The 19,989-nt window shown below is 40.7% G+C and overlaps 1 protein-coding gene across 1 annotated transcript in view; it reads right to left on the bottom strand.

Moving 5' to 3' along the window:
- LOC139607707 (roundabout homolog 1-like) overlaps positions 1 to 19,590 on the bottom strand; it is a 76,924-nt gene extending 57,334 nt beyond the window's left edge. The window contains exons 1-2 of the mRNA XM_071460827.1: positions 18,980 to 19,590; positions 1,166 to 1,492 (exon numbers count right to left, since the gene is read on the bottom strand). Coding sequence (XP_071316928.1) covers positions 1,166 to 1,492; positions 18,980 to 19,040 — 388 coding nt within the window. The 5' untranslated portion in view covers positions 19,041 to 19,590. The remainder of the gene's footprint in view (positions 1 to 1,165; positions 1,493 to 18,979) is intronic.
- Between the last annotated feature and the right edge of the window lie 399 nt (positions 19,591 to 19,989).

Here is a 19,989-nt window from a genome sequence, read left to right as displayed (position 1 = left end):
TCAAAAGGTGAAATGGATACAAGAGGGGTATTATTATTCTAAAACCTTTGCCAAATGTCTGCCCAGGAGACCGAGCCTGGGTAGAGCTCTGCAAGCCGATGCAGCGGAGCAGACCAGGGGATCGTCAGAAAAGGAGCTCTGCAGTGTGTAAGGGCATGGCTGCGGTTGTTAACCCTTATCATCTAGACTTCCTTTTTTCACTGCATTCTTTATTCATGTTATGTCCCAGACTGATTCCAGTGTTTTCGGACTTGCAAAAAACCTGTGCTCTATAGGGTTTCACAGTCCATCTGCACTTATGGTCAAAAGCCCCGACCTTTTGCTCTCTGCCCTCTGTCTGCTTCTCCACACGCTTTCATTTCATCACACAGCTAAACCTACACGCACACATATGTTTGGTTGTTGCATGCAACCTGACAGATTCTTGCCTGAGACACACTGCAGTGAAGGAGTGTTTAACTGGCAACAGCACACACTTGACACTCCACGATTCAGCGAGTACACACTGTCACCTGTTAGGAACACACTCAGCCCTTGTTTAAACCTGGGGACTAAAGCAGACACACAGCTGTTGCCATGTCTGACAGGTGGGTCGCACTGTGAATTTCCACCTGTCCCTAAACCATAAAAATGTCCCATATTGGAGCAAAAGTAACAAACTAAAACAGGCTTTTACATTTACATATTATGTTTCCTGTATAATGAGATCAGTGTAATTGGTTGAGTGCAAGGTAAACTGGGATTGTTGTGAGTCTTATTAAAATTAAATTATTCTTGCCACAAGACACTATACAGGAGATTATCTAAAGGTTATATTGAGCAAATATTTTGCACTTTTCCGTCTTTCAAAAAGACGCTGACCTTCTTTGAAGACAGATATTAAAACCCCTGCTATCATGCACATTGGGAGACTGGAAAATCAATTAAAATGTCTGAAAAAGCTCAGACAATTATTATCTAAATATCTGTGCATTATGCCTGTGAATTAGAGATAGCTTCTCAGTCAAAGGTTTAGCGATCTGGTAGTCTTCTACGTGAACATTTGACGGTGGTCATTCATATTTTAGATGCATTTCCTGGTGAGAGTTATGTGTGTGAATGTGTGTCGTTCTCAGCTCTCAGATCTGTGGACATGTACACAACAATATACACCAACAGAACTTACTGGCTACTTCCAGGGATGCATTGTGACTGATCGCCTGGCCCAGATAGTTTCGGGCCACACACACATAGCTGCCATCGTCGGGCTTGCTCCGTCGTCCATGGACGATACGTAGGAAGAAGAGGGACCCGCTGGGCAGCAGCATACGGTGGGAGCGGGGGTTGTCACGGTCCGTCTCAACACGCTCCCCATCTTTGTACCATTCCACGGTGGGGGTTGGACGGCCCTCTGCCTTGCAGTTGAGAGTGGCTGGTTCCCCTTTGGACACGATGAGGTCAGAGGGGTGCTCCACGATGCGGGGAGGGAAGTCTTCCTGGCGAAGACGAGACCCTACAGGGTTGGACGGGTACAAAAGTGATTAAACAAATATGAGGATCAGCTTCAAGTGTACAATTTGCTGCCAAATTAGTTATAGAGCACTTACTGTACATGTCAATGGAAGACAAAAACCACACCACAAAGAGCCATAGTGAAATTTATCATATAATCCCTCCATGCAATAAAGAGTAGGACTAATCAAAACAGCAGCAGCTCTAAAGGAATTAGATATGGTGCATTATTATTGCTGTGCAAGTGCATTGTATTAAAAATAATCCACTTTGACAACATAATTACCATCCAATCACGTGTCACTCATAAAATGTTTTTCTTTTGTTTCAGCAGCTTGAACCTCATGAGGCACTGAAATTAAAAAAAATAAAAAAAATACAATGCTGACAAGTAAAATCCTCAGTACATAATATCTTTCAAAACAGGTCTAGCCTCAAAACATGTATTTGCACAGAAATTTACAAAGAGAAATCATGTATTTGCAAAGTATATAGGCCTACAGTACAGTTTTTGAGAAAAGCTTCAAGGCTGAATTATTATGGGATTATAGTGCTATCTATGGTTCCACCAATGTCACCATTTCACAAATTTAAATATAGAAACAAACTAAGTGAAACTTCTTCTACTGGGGCTAACATTACAGGAAAAGTATAATGTGCATGTATAGTACAGTCCATGGATGACCAGGGAAATACCATAAATATGGTGGAAAATATTCTGAGCAAAAGAGCAAGGATGCTCATCTTCAACATGAGCCATCACTCTCTCCTCCACTCTACGGGAATAACTTGTGTGCATGCGTGTATGCTCAGTCGTATGTGTCTCTGTGTGTAAACTTATTTATGTTGCGTGCTCACCACAGTCTATGAAATCGTTAAACCAGCCATAGAAATCCAAATCAATACCTCCAATCATACCCACACTAACAACCACGGAATCACCTCTAATCCCTGATACACTGTTGAGATGCCAGTCATGCTCTCTTCTCATGGTCTTCTCAAAGAAACTGTGTAACAATGAGTTCCTGTGAGGCAGAGGACAAAGAAAACCTCCCTAATGAGATCCAGGTACACAACTTCAGTGCCTCTGTACATCTTACAATCCCTCCATGTCTTTCCAACCCCCTAAAACAGCCAAGCATACACACTAGACCACCGCCAGCCACGTCCACACACAGACCCCCCACTCATTCTCTCTCCTTTTTCCCTCCAGTGCTGTGTGAATGCTGGAGATTCAACAAAACAGTCATAGGTGTTACTGTTTCGCAGAATGCACAATGCACAAATAATTGTGCTAAAAACTGCTAACAAACCAATCTAGAGAGAAGAAGAGACAGAGAAGATGGAGGGAATGTGACATTAAAGTCAGTTTTGCAACAACTGTTCACCCGTTTTACAGCCGTGGGAACACTTTTCTGTTCTTTCATGCTGCTGCAAACACTAGCTTACACAGCCTTCAGCAGGACCTGCTTTAATGTGCCTATGGTCCTGTAAAGCAGATAATCACTATCGTGCTCAACTGTGATGAGCTCCTACACTCCTGCTGCAACCAATAAATCCAACACAGACAAGTGTTTACCCAGATAGAACACCTCGCACACTGTGAGGTGGGTGAGAATTTGATCCGCTGGGTAGTGTGGTACACTTTTGTGTGTCTTCACAAATGTGCATTAACTGTATTTTCCAAAAAGCTTACACAAAAAGTCTGGAACAATAGGCTTATGATGTGCACAAGCTTATCGTTAAAAAACTAAAAGATGTGCTGACACATGCATGTTTTGCACCCAAAAGCTCTACATTACCTGGACAGTGGCAGTCAGACTAAATGGATGTGGACTGCTGAGATAAGCCCTCCCACTGCCTGACTCTTACATTTAGTTTTTTTTCTTTTCTTTTCTTCCATTTGCTTCCTTTGTCTCCTTTTCCTTTAATGTTGTTAAGTGGGCAGCCTTGTTAGAGGCTACATGCTAATGAACAGAAAAACTGACAAGAAGCTGAATCAAGGTAATTACCCACCAGCAAAATATGCTCCCTGGCACCCAGCCCTTTTTATTCATATATATATATATATATATATATATATATATATATAAAAACAGTGTCCACGTTACATGTCCATGTTACATTTGGTCATTAGCATAAAACACAAAGTACAGCTGAGGCTGATGGGAAAATCAGTAGTTCCGAATAGTGGACATGATGATGCACTTTATAAAAAGTCATCCTAGTAGTGTGCTGACAACTGACAGACATATTTCAGTGCTGTGAGGTAAAAAAAAAAAAAGAGAAATTTGATCAATTGAAACAGCTAAAAGCACAAAACAGAAATCATGTAGCTGTGGGCTAAGTCATAAATATTTAATTTAAGTACAATTTTACACACTGTCTAGACATTTAAACCTGTAACAGAACAATATAAACAAGGCGGCCACTGTGGCCTTAGGTCCCTGTTTACACCACACATGCAGCCTTGCTGGTTGCTTTCCTTGTTCTTAATTGTGTTGGGCTGATGCCTAAGGGTCCATGCAGCTCCCTAAGCTTCCTGGCATTACAGAAAGGCAATATCAGCTGGCCACAAGTGGGCCCCCAGAAGACCAGGCTTTATCTGCAAAGGGCCAGCAGCCAGCATACACTCAGTATGCAAAAACATGAACACAGATGCACAATGGAGGACATACATACACACTAAAGGTCATTTGTAGCACCTGTACCCCTACAAATATGTTTTTTTTTTCTCTGTCAGTCATCCCTGAGGCAGTTATGTTGTCTTGTGAAGATCTAGGGAGAGAGGGGGAATGAAGAACAACAAACACAAAAGAGAAACCAGCATGTCTGTAGTTTTGTCTCAGTGAGAAAGGAGGTGGATAGAGAGTCTGTCTTCTCCAGAACTGTGTGTCTCTCTAGAGAATAAAACATGCAAGAAAAAAAATACAGTAAAAGCCATAAAATGTTGGAACAACAAGCAAGGCATTTTGTATTTTCTTCAAGTAAGCTTGGAGAATAGGTGAGGCAGAAAAGAAAGCATGAGGAGATAAATTATAGGAGACAGGCAAGAGGAAAAGACAAGGCAATAAAGAGGGGAGGTAGAGGTTCTAAAGCAACAAATCATGAGCACTGAGATTGTAATAACACAATGTGACAAATATGAATGTAATTTACTGCAACATTGGTGGTCTTAGATCGACCTACCCCAGCGTCATTTACAGTACAATACTGTATGTATTCAGAGTGCATGAAAGGAGGCCACTATGACTGTTTGGATCCAAACCGAAGAAATATACAGAGAAAATATCAAATGTCACGATCAAATTAGCTTGCTACGCTGAAGTCACACTACCCGTCAGCTCAGTATGAAAAATAACCCTATACAAAGGCATAATGCGTCAGACCAGCTGACACATACATGGACAGAAACACACATCTCTGAAGCATCACTCGAGAGCCTTGGATACTTAGGTTACAGTTTTCAACTCAGATTCACACTCAAAAACCTTCAAATTCACTTCTTAAAAATGTGCATAATTGTCGCTGTGGTTTTCCCTAACAAGTACCTACTAGAAAAGGAGTGGTTGACATTTATTAATGGAGACTTAGTACCACCCTTGGGTGCTGCTGACAGCTGTGTGACACTTTCAGCTCGCCCAGTGACTCTGACAAGGAGCCTGCCTGAGTCACAGTGGTGGAAATGGTAAATCTCCACCTGTGGTACTGTGGGATTACCTGCGCTCAAGTGCCAACACCACTCTGAAAGAGTAGCAGCCAGGCACCGCTTATAAAGGCAGGGGCGATTTTGTGGAAGGCTTAAGAGTGTGCAGCAAATGGAACAGCTATGTCTTATTAAGGCAATCCTTTTGTTTCAGTCTGTAAAAGTCATTTAGTTTTCTTTTTTGTGACCCGTGGATCAAAGTCCACACTTTTAATGGTGAGACAGAGATTTACAGAAGCTTCATAGTTCACAGCATTGCTCTTGTGAGTCAAATGACACCGCATGTTTGAGCAGACAGCTATCCAAGACCGGATCAACAAGGCGGACATCAAGAGAACAAAATGAAATGAGACAATAGAGGGATTTTGAGGCTAAAAGACCATTTGAGAATCAGACATGACAAGTTACACAGAGAAACAAAGGACCACCATATCACCAAAGAGTACTGCAGGGAAAACAACTGTCAGAGAGGATGGTGGAACTTCTTCACCTTTGGCCTGACATGCAGCGAAAGTCTCAGTTTAACAAAAACAGTCGATTAAGTAAAACTGTATTATGCAGAATGAAACCTGTGACTGAATAACAAGTGAGTGCTGTCAGCATTTCCATCCTCAAATACACTTCACAGACCCAGACGAGACAGCCGTCTGACTCTGTGCCTTTTCACTCAGAGCAGCAAAGTATTAGTGTGACAAGTGGGCGATATTATGCAAGTGTTTGCTGTGCATCACTGAACCACCTTTGGTATTTTAAGCACATCTGATTATACAGAAATGTCAGCAAAACATAAGGCCAAGTTGTGACTAATGTGGATTCAGCGCTACATCAAGGGGGCCATAAGAGAGACCAGGGACCTGTTTAGTAGAACTGTGCACTCCACAATAAAAGGTTATACAAACACAAAAGATGAACTCATGCTCAAAGTAACAGTTATTTTAAAAGCCTCCCACACGTTCACCTACAGCAGATTTTCTCTATACTGAATCATAATGAATCTTGAAGCCTGTTAGCCTTAACAATAATCCATAAAGGATCAGTATAAATGTCGATTGTGAATATTCGTTTTAATTAGCTTGTCATTTAACAACTTGAAATGAAAAGAAATGATGCCAGTCTATAAGTCAAAAAAGAGAAACTGCACAGAGGCGTTTATGAAGGTTGACGGTAGATGTGCTATTGTTTGATATGTTATGCGATATCATCCTGATCAGAACAACACTGAAACACATCATGATGCTAAGAATTTGTACATTTGAGTTAAAAAAAAAAAAGTCTCATAAGCAAACTGCCTTATTGTTTCTACATTGTCATTTTAAAAATTTAATTTCTCAGGGAATTAACAAACAAGAACAAAAATGATATCAGTTAATTAGTGAGAGTTAAAAGTGCTGATGGGCTTTTTTTTTTTTGATTGTTTGTTTGTTTTTAATCTTTGAAGAGAGCCATGCTAGCTATTTCCCACTTTCCCATTCTTTATGCTAAGCTACCAGGAGCTAGCTTCATATTTATTGTACGTATAGGAGAGTGATATCGAGCTTTTCATCGAACTCTCAGTAAGAAGCAAATAAGCCTGTTTCTCAGAGTTTCCAACTATTCCTTTAACATCGTTTAAAAAAAAAAAACTCATTGGAAAATAAACCAGTTGTGTTGCTCATCCCTTGGAGACACGTATTCCAAACATACACACACACACACACACACACACACACACACACACACACACACACTCATTCATTTGTAAAGTAAAACACAGGGAACCAATAAATGCCAGACATTCTTTCTCAGGCAGTATAAACTACAATTAAGTGGAACAGTTGAACCCTGTCATTCACTCAAGTATGTGGGGGAAGGAATGTGAGTGTATTTCTATGCCTGTGTGTGGCCGGGACAAGGTGTCTGCAACCACACTCTCGCTTACACCATGCTACAACACATGATCTCCTTAAATTAAATTTGTACAGGCGATTTTAATCACATGGAAGTTGAAATCAAAACCTGTGTTTCTTTCTTTCTGTCACAATTCCAACAACACAATGCACAGCGTAGCAGACTCCAGAGAGGCGAGTCAAGGTCACGGACGAAGATAACACCTCCTTACTGCAGCACACGGACGTTCAGGGCAAGATATGAGCTGAGAGGAAATGTGAGCCTAAGGAATACACTTAACAATATTAACTACTGTTTTCATTATTGATTCATCTGTCAGTTGTCTGTGTTGTTATGACTGATCGAATCATTTCATCTTTAAATGTCAGAAAAGAGTGAAAAATGCTCACTTTCTTCACATCTTCAAATAACTTGTTTGTCTGAGTAACATCAAAATTGTAGGTAATTATTTTTATCTGTCTGTCATTTGAATAATTAATTGTGCTCCTTAGAGATAAATGTGTTAAAATGATGATTTTTTTTGTTCTATTTATTTCTTGAAGGTGCTGCCTAAATTGTTTTCATATGATCTTTTTAACAGTGTCACAGCACAATATAAAAAAATAAATAAATAAAATCTACTTTGAGTTGCCATCTGTTAAATGCTCACTGGGAGGGTAACAAGCAATAAAGTCCCCAGGGCAGACTCAAACCAGAAAACCAGAACATGGTGCTGGTGGTGCGCGATAAACATCGAGCCAAGTAGGTCACCCGGACACTTTAACTGGAGAATAAATCTATCAGGATGACTGTGACACACACAACCAGTGGTTTTGGTTTGTTTTTAAAACTAAAAACAAACAATGAATAATTCAGGACGAAACATATTGCACCCTCCCCCACCTAATACTCCTGCAATTTGTAAGAACATAATATTAGTATGTAAGTATACATGTCATATGCTAATACTGTTTACTGGTAATGCTGGATTATGTCAAATATTGTCAGATATGGCATGTATCGCTTTTTATATACTGACTTAATCCTGTAACTATATTACTTTGACATAGCAAACAACTAAACTGTGGTGGCTGTTAGTCAGGGGCTTGCATTTGTGATGAAAAAACACCTTTAGAGCACAACTGCCTGGACAGGCCAGCAGCCCGTCTGAGAGGCTTATCCTCACTCCATTAAATGTTCAGTGGAAAGTAAAGTGGTTGTATAGGCCATTGATTACCACTCAGGCAGAGCTTGAAAGTCAAACTTCCCATGAATAGAGCAGACACTGAAGTGGTAAAGAGGTTGTTTGCTGTTAAAGACAAAAAAATCCACCTTGGGCTAATCTTGTACACTAGTCTGATAAGTGATTTACTGTTCTAGTGTGCAGCATGCCTTATCTTCTCATCAGTTAAAAGTTACAGTGTAATCTCCAGTCATTACTACAATCAGTTATGCAGACCGTATAATGTATGTTTGACCATCTGTCGTTTACCACGTTTCCTTCTGTGGCTTGAAAGTTATAAAACCGTCATTGAAAACATTTTTGCTAAACTAACTGAGCTAATACATTAATATCATATTAGCTTCATGCTGTGTCATTGCATGTCAAAAGTGCACGTCTGCATGACCTACATTTATTTTCTGTCTTAATTGCGCCCCTGGTAGTGGCAGCCCAGATGTGAACTGACTGTCACACTGTGAAGGGAGAGAGACTTTGCCCTGAGCACAGAACCCATTTACAAAACTGAAGCCCTCTCGCCGGAATAAACTCATATTCCATAGTTGTGCACATACAGATACGGACACGTGCACTGGGCATGCTCATTAGACAGTATCACAATATAAGGAAACACACATAAACCCAAACACAGATATAAACCAGATTTGCCTCTCAACCAGACTTCTAACTCTTGATTACTGTCTCTGTAATGAGGCAGAATAAGTGGCCTGGATGTTTTTGGATTGCATTGACACTAAAAGTAATCATGGCATTAGCTTAATAGTCCAAGAGGACATTAATAAGAGGGCACACTGAGCCACAGGGGACTATAGGTCAGTGCTGGGTAGATTGACTCAGATTCACTCATTCGCTCTGTGATAAACTCCACGGTGGGAGAGAGTGCAACTACCCACTCCATGGTATTAATACCCATCTGTTTGGATTACATCTGACTTTAAAGGAGCAGTTCACCATTTTGGGAATTATTATGCTTGTTAGCGTTCTTGTCGAGAGTTAGATAAGAGGATGAATACCATTCTCATGTGTGTCTTGTAAGTATAAAGCCAGAGCCTAGAGACTGTTAGCTTATCTTAGCATAAAGACTGGAACCAGGGGGAAACAGCTAGCCTAACTGAAATCCACTTACGACCACATCTAAAGCTCACATGTTGATCTTCTCACTTAACTCTTGGCAAGAAAGGCATTAAGCATATTTCATAAAGTGTTGAACCAAATTTCACATGACACTGCTGTCTAGTTATCTGAGCTCTCCGCCACCTGTTTGACTTGTGTGTGCTTCTTGGTAACATCCATGCACAAAGACTTGAATGCAGGATACAGAATGTTTACAAATGCCAACACAAATTCCTCTCAGTCCACATCATTTTGTTTGACATCTTCTTGCAGTGTCCTTGCAATTAAGCCTCTCAGACTCTCTGATTAGTAAAGCATAAAATGTATAAACCAGAAATTGATTTATAAAAGTGTGGCATGCTACTTGTATCTTTACAAATTAACACACTAACCTGACATTGCTTATGACAAAAGAAGACTGAAATGCGTTTTGTTGTTGTCTCAAAAAGGTTTCAGATCTCGAGGCATTAGTCTGACCGTTTCAAAAACAGCAGCGGGTGTCTGACACACTGGCAGCAGTGAAGCCAAGGAACCAAATGCAAATCTTATCAAAACACAGCTGCCGCTGCTGATGCCACACTATTACGTGTTGCACTTGCTATGAAAAGTGTACATTTGATAGATCTTTAACACTGCTAACAAAACCTATGTAGAAACCTTTTTTAAAGAAATTCTCAAGCAGTCTGCACGCGACACAGCCAAAAGACCACAAATGAGCGTCCCCCCTGACTATCCATGCCAAAGATTTATACCAAAATGTTGATGGTAGTATGTCAGACAATCACAAAATAAATACATAAAGACAAGAGCTTAATTTGTAATGTGTAAGAGAAAACCCCTTTTAATACAGCATGTGTTTGGTTTTCAGACACTTTATCTGCAGGGCACAGCAATACTTCAAGTTGCAATAAAGTAAGCTTATGCAGTGGACCGAGAAGTCAGAGTTCAACACGGATGAGAACCAGCTTCTGGAACTCCATAATATCTTGACCTTTTTTCACAGCAGACCTGCTCGTGTCAGTCACTTCCACTGAGCAAATATCATTCTAGCTATGTTCTTGACAAATTGCTTTTCACTTTCTTTTTGCTATGAAGGACAGAAGCCTTCATGAACAGACGTCGATCCTCTCTTCTGTGAAAAGTTAACCTTCAATAAGCTTTTCAGAAGGTGATTAAAACTGCTCAAATGGCAGCAATTTGAGAATTTATCTGTATGAACAGCTTTTTATTTGGCTCCATTTGCGGCGCTGCTGTTGTTCACACATTGGCACTGAGCTCTGTTGGTTGTTCACATAAAGTATATCATTAAAGCCCAGCTTTCCAGCTTGGTTTGCCATGTTGTTTGGATTGAGTTTTGAGAGTATGGGTCCAAAAGTCTCTCTGTGGTTTCACTATAATTGAGTCAAAAATGCTTTAAAGGAGCTATTTGTGAGTTTTGCGATTGCTTAATCGCTAACGTTATAATACACCTCTGAGCAGCATTACTTCTTCAGGGCAGCCCGGATGCTACAGTGACTCAGTATCAAAAAGTGAAAAGAGGGGCTGACCAGAGCTAGATGTTTAGCATGCTAACTCCAGTAGAAGAAAAGCATTGACAGAAAGTAAAGCAAAAGAAGAGGGTTGCTTTCCACTGCTGGAGACAGCTTTCGGGGAGCAAAATAATGACGTCTGATGCTGAACTCACAATGTTTATTCTATATTTGCAAGTAAACAACTGCTGATGCGAATGTTGGCTATGTGGCATATTTGTACAAATAACTCCTTCAAGTGGTGTTTCAGAGCTAAACTGTTATTTTGTGTGTTATAAATTTGTGTGTAATAAATTGCGATAAGAGCACAACACTTTGCTTTCAACTTGAAAATCTTGCAAAAAATTGTGATTGCTGGTTAAGAGAGGTTCCGTTCAACAGTTCAATGTAATTGCAATGATTTGTCCTGCAAGCAACCAACACTGATGGGGATAACCCAGTTTTACAAATCTGGCTGTAGTTAACACTTGATACCACTCTTGCGTGTCACAATAAAGCTGCTGTTTGAAGTGAGGAAACAGTGCAGGTACTTTGGATGATTGGAAGTAAGGCTTAAATCTGCTCCCTTAGTTCTTATTGCAGTGGAAAATCACAGGCAATGGGAACAAAATGTCTGTGAGATTAATGACAAGTTTCCTTTTATCTCTGGGTTTACACATACGGATTCTGAGCATGAGTTAATTTCAGTATTTCAAAACACAGCCACCAAAGACTGCAGCTGTCACAGTGCTTCCTTCTCCCTAACACCTTGACTCTAGCACTGTCCATGCTGCTTACTTTCTCATTAACCTAAGGCAGTTTTTTCAAACATGATAAAAATTCATTGGGCACCATGCCACTAAGCAACCAAAAGTTATATGGATTTCCAAAAGAAGGCCTTTTCTTACACCAGTCAGTGTAACAGGTGACAGTCAGTGTAACAGTCAGATGATGTTAGTCCTTGTATCAAATAAACTAAACACATTTTTCTTCAGTTAGTCATGGCGAACGCAAGAAAATAGGTTTAAATCAAACGGACACAACCAGACTACAGGTAACTGACTTGGTCATCGTCCCCCTCTGCCTAATGAGTCTGAATGTCAAAATGCTTGAGATGCCTTGAGAGTTTGCATTCCATGTCAGCTTCTGGTTAATGAAGGTAACGTTAGCTAGGTCCTCTCCCTGTAACACATAAAGGCTGGTCCTGTGGGTGTACTGGTCTGCTGATCCACCTGCTCTCTTCATCTTTCACTGGAGGCTTACTGAAGCCAAGAGAAGGCCTGGTTTAGATGTGGTCTGATAAGGGCTGTCAGAATTCATTTTAATATCAGAATGAGAGGCTCCTTTTAACTCTTCTTCCACGACGTTTGACTGATAATCAAATTCATCTCCGTAAAAGGTCACTAACTAAATCCCTCTCAGACCATAGTGGAAAACCTCACATTGAAAACCTCGCCTCTGTTCTCATTGTCTTTACTGTCTTAATTCATATTCTGTCAAATGAACTGTCTTCATTTAAAAAACAGTCAGTTTTCAAACTTGAATGCAAACTTTTGATGTATAAAAGGCATGACAACTACATGCCACACACGTTGGAAAACAACGATGCAACATTGTGTTTTAACTACCATTACACTAATTACGCGCTAGCTGAGTTAATCGTTATGCTATCAGCCAATTATCTAATACTGCAATACTCACACTCACTCACATTGCAGCCCTATTACAGGTTTAGACAAAGGCATCATGCCTGTATAGTGGTAAAGTCAAAACTATCAAAACCATCAGCTCCAGTCTTTACTGCTGCTCGTCTGTGAATCGCACCCTACAGCATTTCAAATGCTAGCTAATAATAGAGCTGCTAATTAAAGCAATTTATGCATGTTTTGGGCTCTTCAGTGAGAGATGCTCTGGTGGGAAAACAGTTCTTTATACTGCAGTCTTCACATAGGGGGCTTTGAACCCTGTCAGTAATGACGGGGAGAGACGGGAGACGAATGAAGGAGAGGAAAGATGAGAAGGATTGAGGAAATGGGAGAGGGATAATGTGCACCACTGATGCGCTCTCTCACAATACTGTGCCATTATTTTATTGGCAAAGTCTTGGGTTTAATCGTCACAGCTGTAGCCTAATTGATGATACGTGCAAGAAAATGTGTGAGAATACATCTATTTTCTGTGTGTGTCTAAGCGTGAAAAGTGTATGACCTACCCGAAAAGCATATTGATACTATTGATTATTTGCTGCCTGACTGGAGAGGAGATGACTCACACAGAGGTATCCTTGAGAAGCATCTCTGAGGTCATACCATCGCACTGACCTTTAAAGCTGTCCTTTCAAAATATTAATCCTCCCAATTACTCTCGAACCCAAATCCTGGAGGAATACAGCATCACCCTAAAAGCATTACAACCACTGCAGAACTTCGGTCATTGCCAGCGCAGACGGTAATGTGGGTAGAACTACTTTTTTTTTTTTTTTCAGACACACTTTGTCTAAGAAAAACAATTATCCTATCTCAGCCCATCTTCGTTTTGAGAGGATGAAACAACATGCTTTCACATATTAACCGCAAAATCCAGATGTGGGATGTCTTTGTACCTACTTCTAAAATCTCATGACTATGGAGAGCAGATTTATTTACAAAAGTAATTATCCAAAGTGCCTCAGCACACAGCCATAGCTGGACACTGACCTCAGAACAGGAAACTAAGGCAAAAGAAGAACAAACAGCCTGGAGAAAACCACAAACCCACGGGAATTTCTGATCTCAGAAGCTCGTGTATCCGGATGAGCAGCTAGTGGTTCACTGTTAAGGATCTTTTGACAGTTTTTTTTTTTTTTTTCTAGAAGGAACTGAGAGCGGCACCTCGGGGGTGACAGGCACAAGATTAAATAAATCAAATTAAGATCACAAATAATTTCACTGGTGCTACTCTGCAACCTTAATTTTGTTTTCATAGATGTCAACCACACAACCACACTTTTATCAGTCTAATTAACACATACAAATTTTATCTGGTTGATTTAACACATTACTGAGCTGGCAGTGACCATGAAACTTAGTGTTTAAGTTTATGCTTAGCTCTACGCTTTCACACTTGTTTAATAAAATGAAGTTGTCATATTGTATTTGTTCTATTATCTGTTTTTGGGTCATGCTTGAGTTGCTGCTGCACCCAAGAAAAACTAACTGAAAATGCTGATTGAATAAATTAATAATGCCATTTTTTGTTTTTTTGTTTTTTTGTTTTTTTTTTAGATGAATAGAGGAGGTTGAGGGAAGTAGTAGAGGTAGTAAGGAGTGTGGGAGGATCCTTCAGGCAAGGAACCTGCTACCTTTGCAGGAGAGCAAGATAGTTATCGATCCCTCTCAAAATGAGGAGTTGTGTGTGTATGTGTGTGCAGGAGTGTGAACATATGTGCGTGCCTGTGTGAAGGTGTGATGACCTGTGAACTCCAAACCCACAGGCACTTATTAAAGCTCTCAGTAGCTTCCCTTCCCCAGGGCTGGCAACCATGCTCAGCCTCACAGCACCACAGGAAAACAGTGAGTAAACAAGGGAAGCAATCATGAATCACAGCTTTCAGTACACAATTCGAAAACACACATTAAAGACTTGCTTTCACTAACATTATTACATATGCATTTATGCACATTCAGTCAGAACCAAATAATTCAAGCAATGTCTGCAGGGCTTTGAGAGACAAGAGAGAGGCAGATTGAGTTAATTCTGCCTCAACCGTTGCTGGTGGAAAAGTTCTTATGAGCAATTTTCGCAGGTAATAATAATCTGAAAAACATTTCAACAACTCTGCGGATATAGATGAACACATAATTTAAGGTTTAAGGCGTTGATCTGACATACATCGGTGAACTTCAAATTAGGTTTGATGGATCACAAGGATGGTTAAGACAGATATAAACTGCTTAAAGAAAAATGCCATTTATAGCTGAGGACTCAAGCCGTGCCAGCAGTAAAAAAATAAAAAAATGAAAGAGCACATGCTAAATTAGCAAGAAATCATTGCACCTTTCTTTACAAAAGAGCAGTTTCTTAGACAGATTCTCAGTCAATGTGGGGCTGCACTGTGATTTCATTTCTCTTACTTTATTTCTTGTTCCTACCTGACATGTTGGTGTGTTCCACCAAACAGGCAACATTTACTGTACAGGCTCTCCTACCAATCTGGTCTCCAGTGAAGCTTATTAGTTGTGTTATTTCTAAGGAAAAAAAGGGGGAACCTGACAATTTCATCCCACAAACAAAGGAATCCTCATCAGCGTACAAAGATGTCTTATCAGCCCCATCATCCATAGCGAAGAAGTCCTCATTAGCAGCGAGACTCAGCCCATCACTGTCACCATCACAAAGACTATAGGGAGTCTTGTTAGCTTAGGGGGCAACACAGCGGGCCAGCTTCCCCCAATCAAGCCATCATTACTTAAGGTCCAGCATTCTGTAACAAATGCCGAGTAGTATTTTGGTTCACAACAGTCAACCTCTTGCAGCCGTGACCGTCAGTCGCCAAAGCGGCACAAGTAAGTACATGTGAACTCTGACCTGTGTACAACTAACTCCAGCAGGCCAGCCAGATGTCTCAGTTAAACTGTTCCCTATGGGGTTGGTGCACACACCAGTGATGGAATTAGGCTGTGTTCTGCTGGTCTCTGAGCCCCTATTGTACTTGCCTCTCTACTGATAACACTTGGAGGAGAAGGTCTATAAAGGTAAAATAAGCCTCAGAGGACCCCAGTCATTTATTGCTAAAGTAATTAGCCTAGTTATTAGCTTAGGTAGTACAGTTATAGAGATATTAGCCAAACCCTGTACTGTTTGAAAGTGCAATTGTGTCAGCCATCATCAAAAAGAATAACAGGACGGGCCATTCTTTTCTTTTCCCATGGTTCCTTTTTTTAGACCGTGTTTACAGACCATCAAACTAGGCAGGTAGAATAGCAAGCCAAGTTGCCGCATCACTCTGGGGACGCATAATTAAGATCTGTGGAATGAAAAGGACAAAGCCGTCTCGACATGAGCATATGCTTTTAATGGCCATTATTTAGATTATTATGTATCATCCAATTACCGTTGGCAGTTTTATTATGCAGAGATTAAACTCTCAACTAAGGGGAGTTCCAGCTTCCCTTTTAGTTCTGAGTGCCATGAAGTCACTTACCAGCACAGCTTTAAGAGCTCGATGTTTTAATGATGGACCACTGTACCAAAGGAATGGGTTGGTATAGGCTAGATCAAACGCAGATATGGTGGAAAAAACATGTAATCATTCTGACTGCAATTGGTTAAGTAGGGATCATTTTCAAGGATGGGCATCTAAACCTGGCAGCTATCCCAGCTATGATGTCTAAAAATCCCTGTAATCTATGGTGGCATACGGATGTGGTACACACATACACTCACAGGTTCAAACAGGGCCACTGCTATGTACATCGACTGTACACCTTATCACCTCTCCCAACGCACATAGTTTGGCTAAAAACTGCCGTGCTGGGCCAGTCAATGAGCATTTGTCAGTTTCTGGTATCTGAGCTTCTTGGCAGTAATTAAAGGTTTTCTTTAACTTTGAAGTCTATGTTTGCCACAGGTGCCTATTGCAAATGAATACATTTTATAATGGTAAAGACTGAACTTGAAAAGCTGGAAAACCGGACAGTACTCATGGCAACAGCACAGACCTCCTTGAAACTCCCTGAATTCCCTTAGCGAGTTTGTCAGTTTGGAAATATAGAGACAACAAACTGGAAAATCGGTGTCATTCGTATTTCTGTGTTCTTGATGTGGATAGGCAAGACTAAGTATGTTTCCTTTTTTGAGTTACCACTGAAGTTTAAGAAAAGAGTCGGTAAAAGCCTGTATTATATCCACATGTTAACACTGTACCGTTTCAACTTCTGCCCTGCTCAAATAAGCTTGGTAGAACATTCGGTGCATTATCTTTGATTTGTAAAGTGTTATATACATAAACCTCACTCTAGCATTCATTTTAAAGAATGGTGTCACGTCCTAGAGTAAGTGTGGGTTAAACCCACATGTATTCTAAAGTGGGCAAAATTATTTCAGCTCTCATGGGAGAAGAAAAAAGCTTGGAAAAATGTTTCTCTATTCCTTTAAACAAAGGAAGTCAAGTATCAAATAAAGCCATTATTCAGTGTCCGACACTAATGGAAGCTCAAGTGCTGAAAATATACTGTTCTTTGTTTCAGTCTGTGGCCACTGCTAATGTTACTGACAGCTGTCTTTGTCTTACACAGTGAACAAGACTGGCACCATGGGAATTTGAGGGACTCTTGAATTTAAAAAAAAAAACTTGAGTTTTCTTGTGTACCTTAGTCTAGGGTTCCAGGAATTAGTGCACAGATATTTTCTTAAATTACTAGTAAATATTATGGCAAAAATCAAATTTTGTATGTTTTGTATACTTAAGGCTGAAGCTTGAGACTAAAATCTATACAGTAGCTTATAATATGGAGGGATTTAGTCATTATTCTCTACCTGGTGCACTGTTGTACCTTGTGTTCAGCTTAATATACTTTTTGTGAACAATGAATAAACTCTTCCCTTATAGGTCGAGCCCTTCAAAACTCAAAAAATCACCCAGTTTCAACCAGCTTGTTCCCAACACCAGGTGCATATATAAAAATGCTGTATTCTAATATTACCTGGGTCGAAGCTACCCAATCTTACTGGGTGTCCCTGTGCTTTACATAATATCGCACAGTGTGCCTCATAAGTCGTGGTGGGTGGAGGATGTCTTCTCAGGTTCCTCCACTGGCTACACCTGCAAAGTGCGGTGCTTGACTGGGCTAGACAAAGTGGCTAATATCAACTGCTTTAGAAAAATGAAAAATGAGTGTAAGCTAAACGAGTCTAGTGGAAAGTAAATATGTAGTCAGTAATCCAACAAAAACTTTTCTTTGGTGATGTGTGCCCCGACCTCCATCTACAGTACCGGTGTTGTATCAATGTTTTTCTTCAGGTAATTTTTCAGGAGTGAACCTTGACCCTCCAACAAGAGCATAGCACCGACTACATGTGTAGACTATAACACAGCTTTTTTCTGTCTCTGTCCCAGATTTCACCCAGTAAGCGTAATGTATGACAATTTTCCAACATAAATGTCCAAGTACTTAAATGCACCTGGGCTGTCTTGAGAATGCTGCTGTTGCTCTTGATGTCTTCACAGCTTCTTGTTTTGTTTTTTTTTTATCTATAAATTTTAACCGTCATTCATAGATTTCAGACCATCTAGCTCACCAAAGGACTGCAGTTGAAATCAGCCCAACACAAATCAGAAAATCAGCCCAACACTTTAGGCTAAATGAATGTGGATTGTCCTTATAAATAAAATCCATGCATTGAAAATACTGGGTTGTATTTTGGAGTTGGCACATCCTAAATTGAAGTCACTTAGGTAGGAGTCATTTTAATTTCTCAACCTTGACAATGTGAATTCTATTGTCTAGTAATGACTCCACATGCAGAATAACTCCATTGTATTGAATTGAACTGAGCACACTCTCACTGGTCTGACTGGTGCAAAGGGACAGTCCAAGTCCCTGCTCCTCATTAACCTGCAGCTCCTGATGTGTGTACCCACTGATGCAGCTGATTTTATCACATGCACAAAACAACACGCTCTAACATAAACCTGACTCTCTCTTTTTTGTTTTCCTTTCAAACACTTACTGTGCCAATTCATTTCCACTGCTTATAAGAAGCTGTTCCATTACTCTGTAGCAATTACTGAAAGATGGGCCACTTTCTGCAAAGCAGGCAGCAAGCAGCATGGGTCAGGGGCCACATAGCCTACTGATCCTGCTGGTTACACACAGAAAAGGTGACCCGAAACACCCGCAGGATGACAAGACAGATCAAACTCAGCAAATGTATCACCTCCTCTCACCTCCCTCTCTGTTTCACCATTACTTTCATTATCCTGCTCTCATAGGTTACACATGCGGCTAGTAACTAGGAAATTCCCCAACCCTGAAAAACACAAGAAAAGACGTTTTTGCAAAGAACAACTCATACCTGAACAAATCTGTAGAAATGCCAGTAAACAATGAATTGCCGTCAAAAGGGCAGGCATCATTCAAGAGCAGCTGGAAACGGCGTAAATCCAGTTAGAATCATCTAAATCGCAACTTCTGCTGCAGAGCCGATGATGGGGATCAGGGCGGAGGAGAGTTCCTGAACTCCGCGGCAACACACACAGCAATGTTCAGAACTGCTCCTCGGAGAGTGGATTTCTGTCTGAGGCAAAGTTCACATCAGTCGGAGGCATCGTCGCGGGTCACTCGGGAAGTAGTCCACTTCACGCCACTTGGATTTTCTCCGCTCCTTTCGAGCTCCTCACTCCCAGATGAAGCTGATAACTTCGCGGAATTCATCGGTTGTCAGATGCGCGACAAGCTCCACTTCAGGGGAAGAGCAGGGAGCAGGAGTCCGAAGCGCACAGGCGTCCACTTGCACTCACTTTGAAGGTTTACATGTGTAGTTTACCCCGGTTTAGTGGGGCTGGCGCTGGTTGGATGAGGCGCCGTGCGTCTCTGCGCTCAGCGCTGCTCCTCTGGTTTTCCTCCCCAGTCAGAGGCTTTTCTGCTGCGCGCAGGAGATTCCTGCGAGTCAGGCACCATTTAACCGCACAAGGACACATTCACAATGCGAGGCTCTGCTAGGTTTTTGCGTTGAGCCCGTCCCTTATGAAAGACACTCAGGTTACAGCAGCCTAATAAATGTTTAAAAAAAAAAAAAAAAAAAAAAAAAGCATCCAAATTTCTGCAAATTGCAGAATGTGGATGTTAGAGGTGGAGTGACTAATAGATTAAAATTTGCAGAGCATGTGTGTCAGTATACAGTCCCACAAATGTAAGAGAAGCCGGTTTTGGTTTACTGAACAGCAGCAGCCTGCACTAGACAGTGAAACCAATAGGCTGCACCAACTGAACACTTTGTTTTAGGTCTCCATCATTTTCCAGTATGTTGAGAGGAGCCTTATATCAAATGCAGATTCCCCAACCAAAAATGTATTTAATATTTTA

The sequence above is a fragment of the Trachinotus anak genome, unplaced genomic scaffold (genome assembly GCF_046630095.1).
Source record: "Trachinotus anak isolate AG129_WGS33_773 ecotype Australia unplaced genomic scaffold, CSIRO_AGI_Tana_v1 ptg000024l, whole genome shotgun sequence".
In the NCBI taxonomy this organism is placed as follows: Eukaryota; Metazoa; Chordata; class Actinopteri; order Carangiformes; family Carangidae; genus Trachinotus; species Trachinotus anak.
This window is presented reverse-complemented; position numbering and strand designations above follow the sequence as displayed.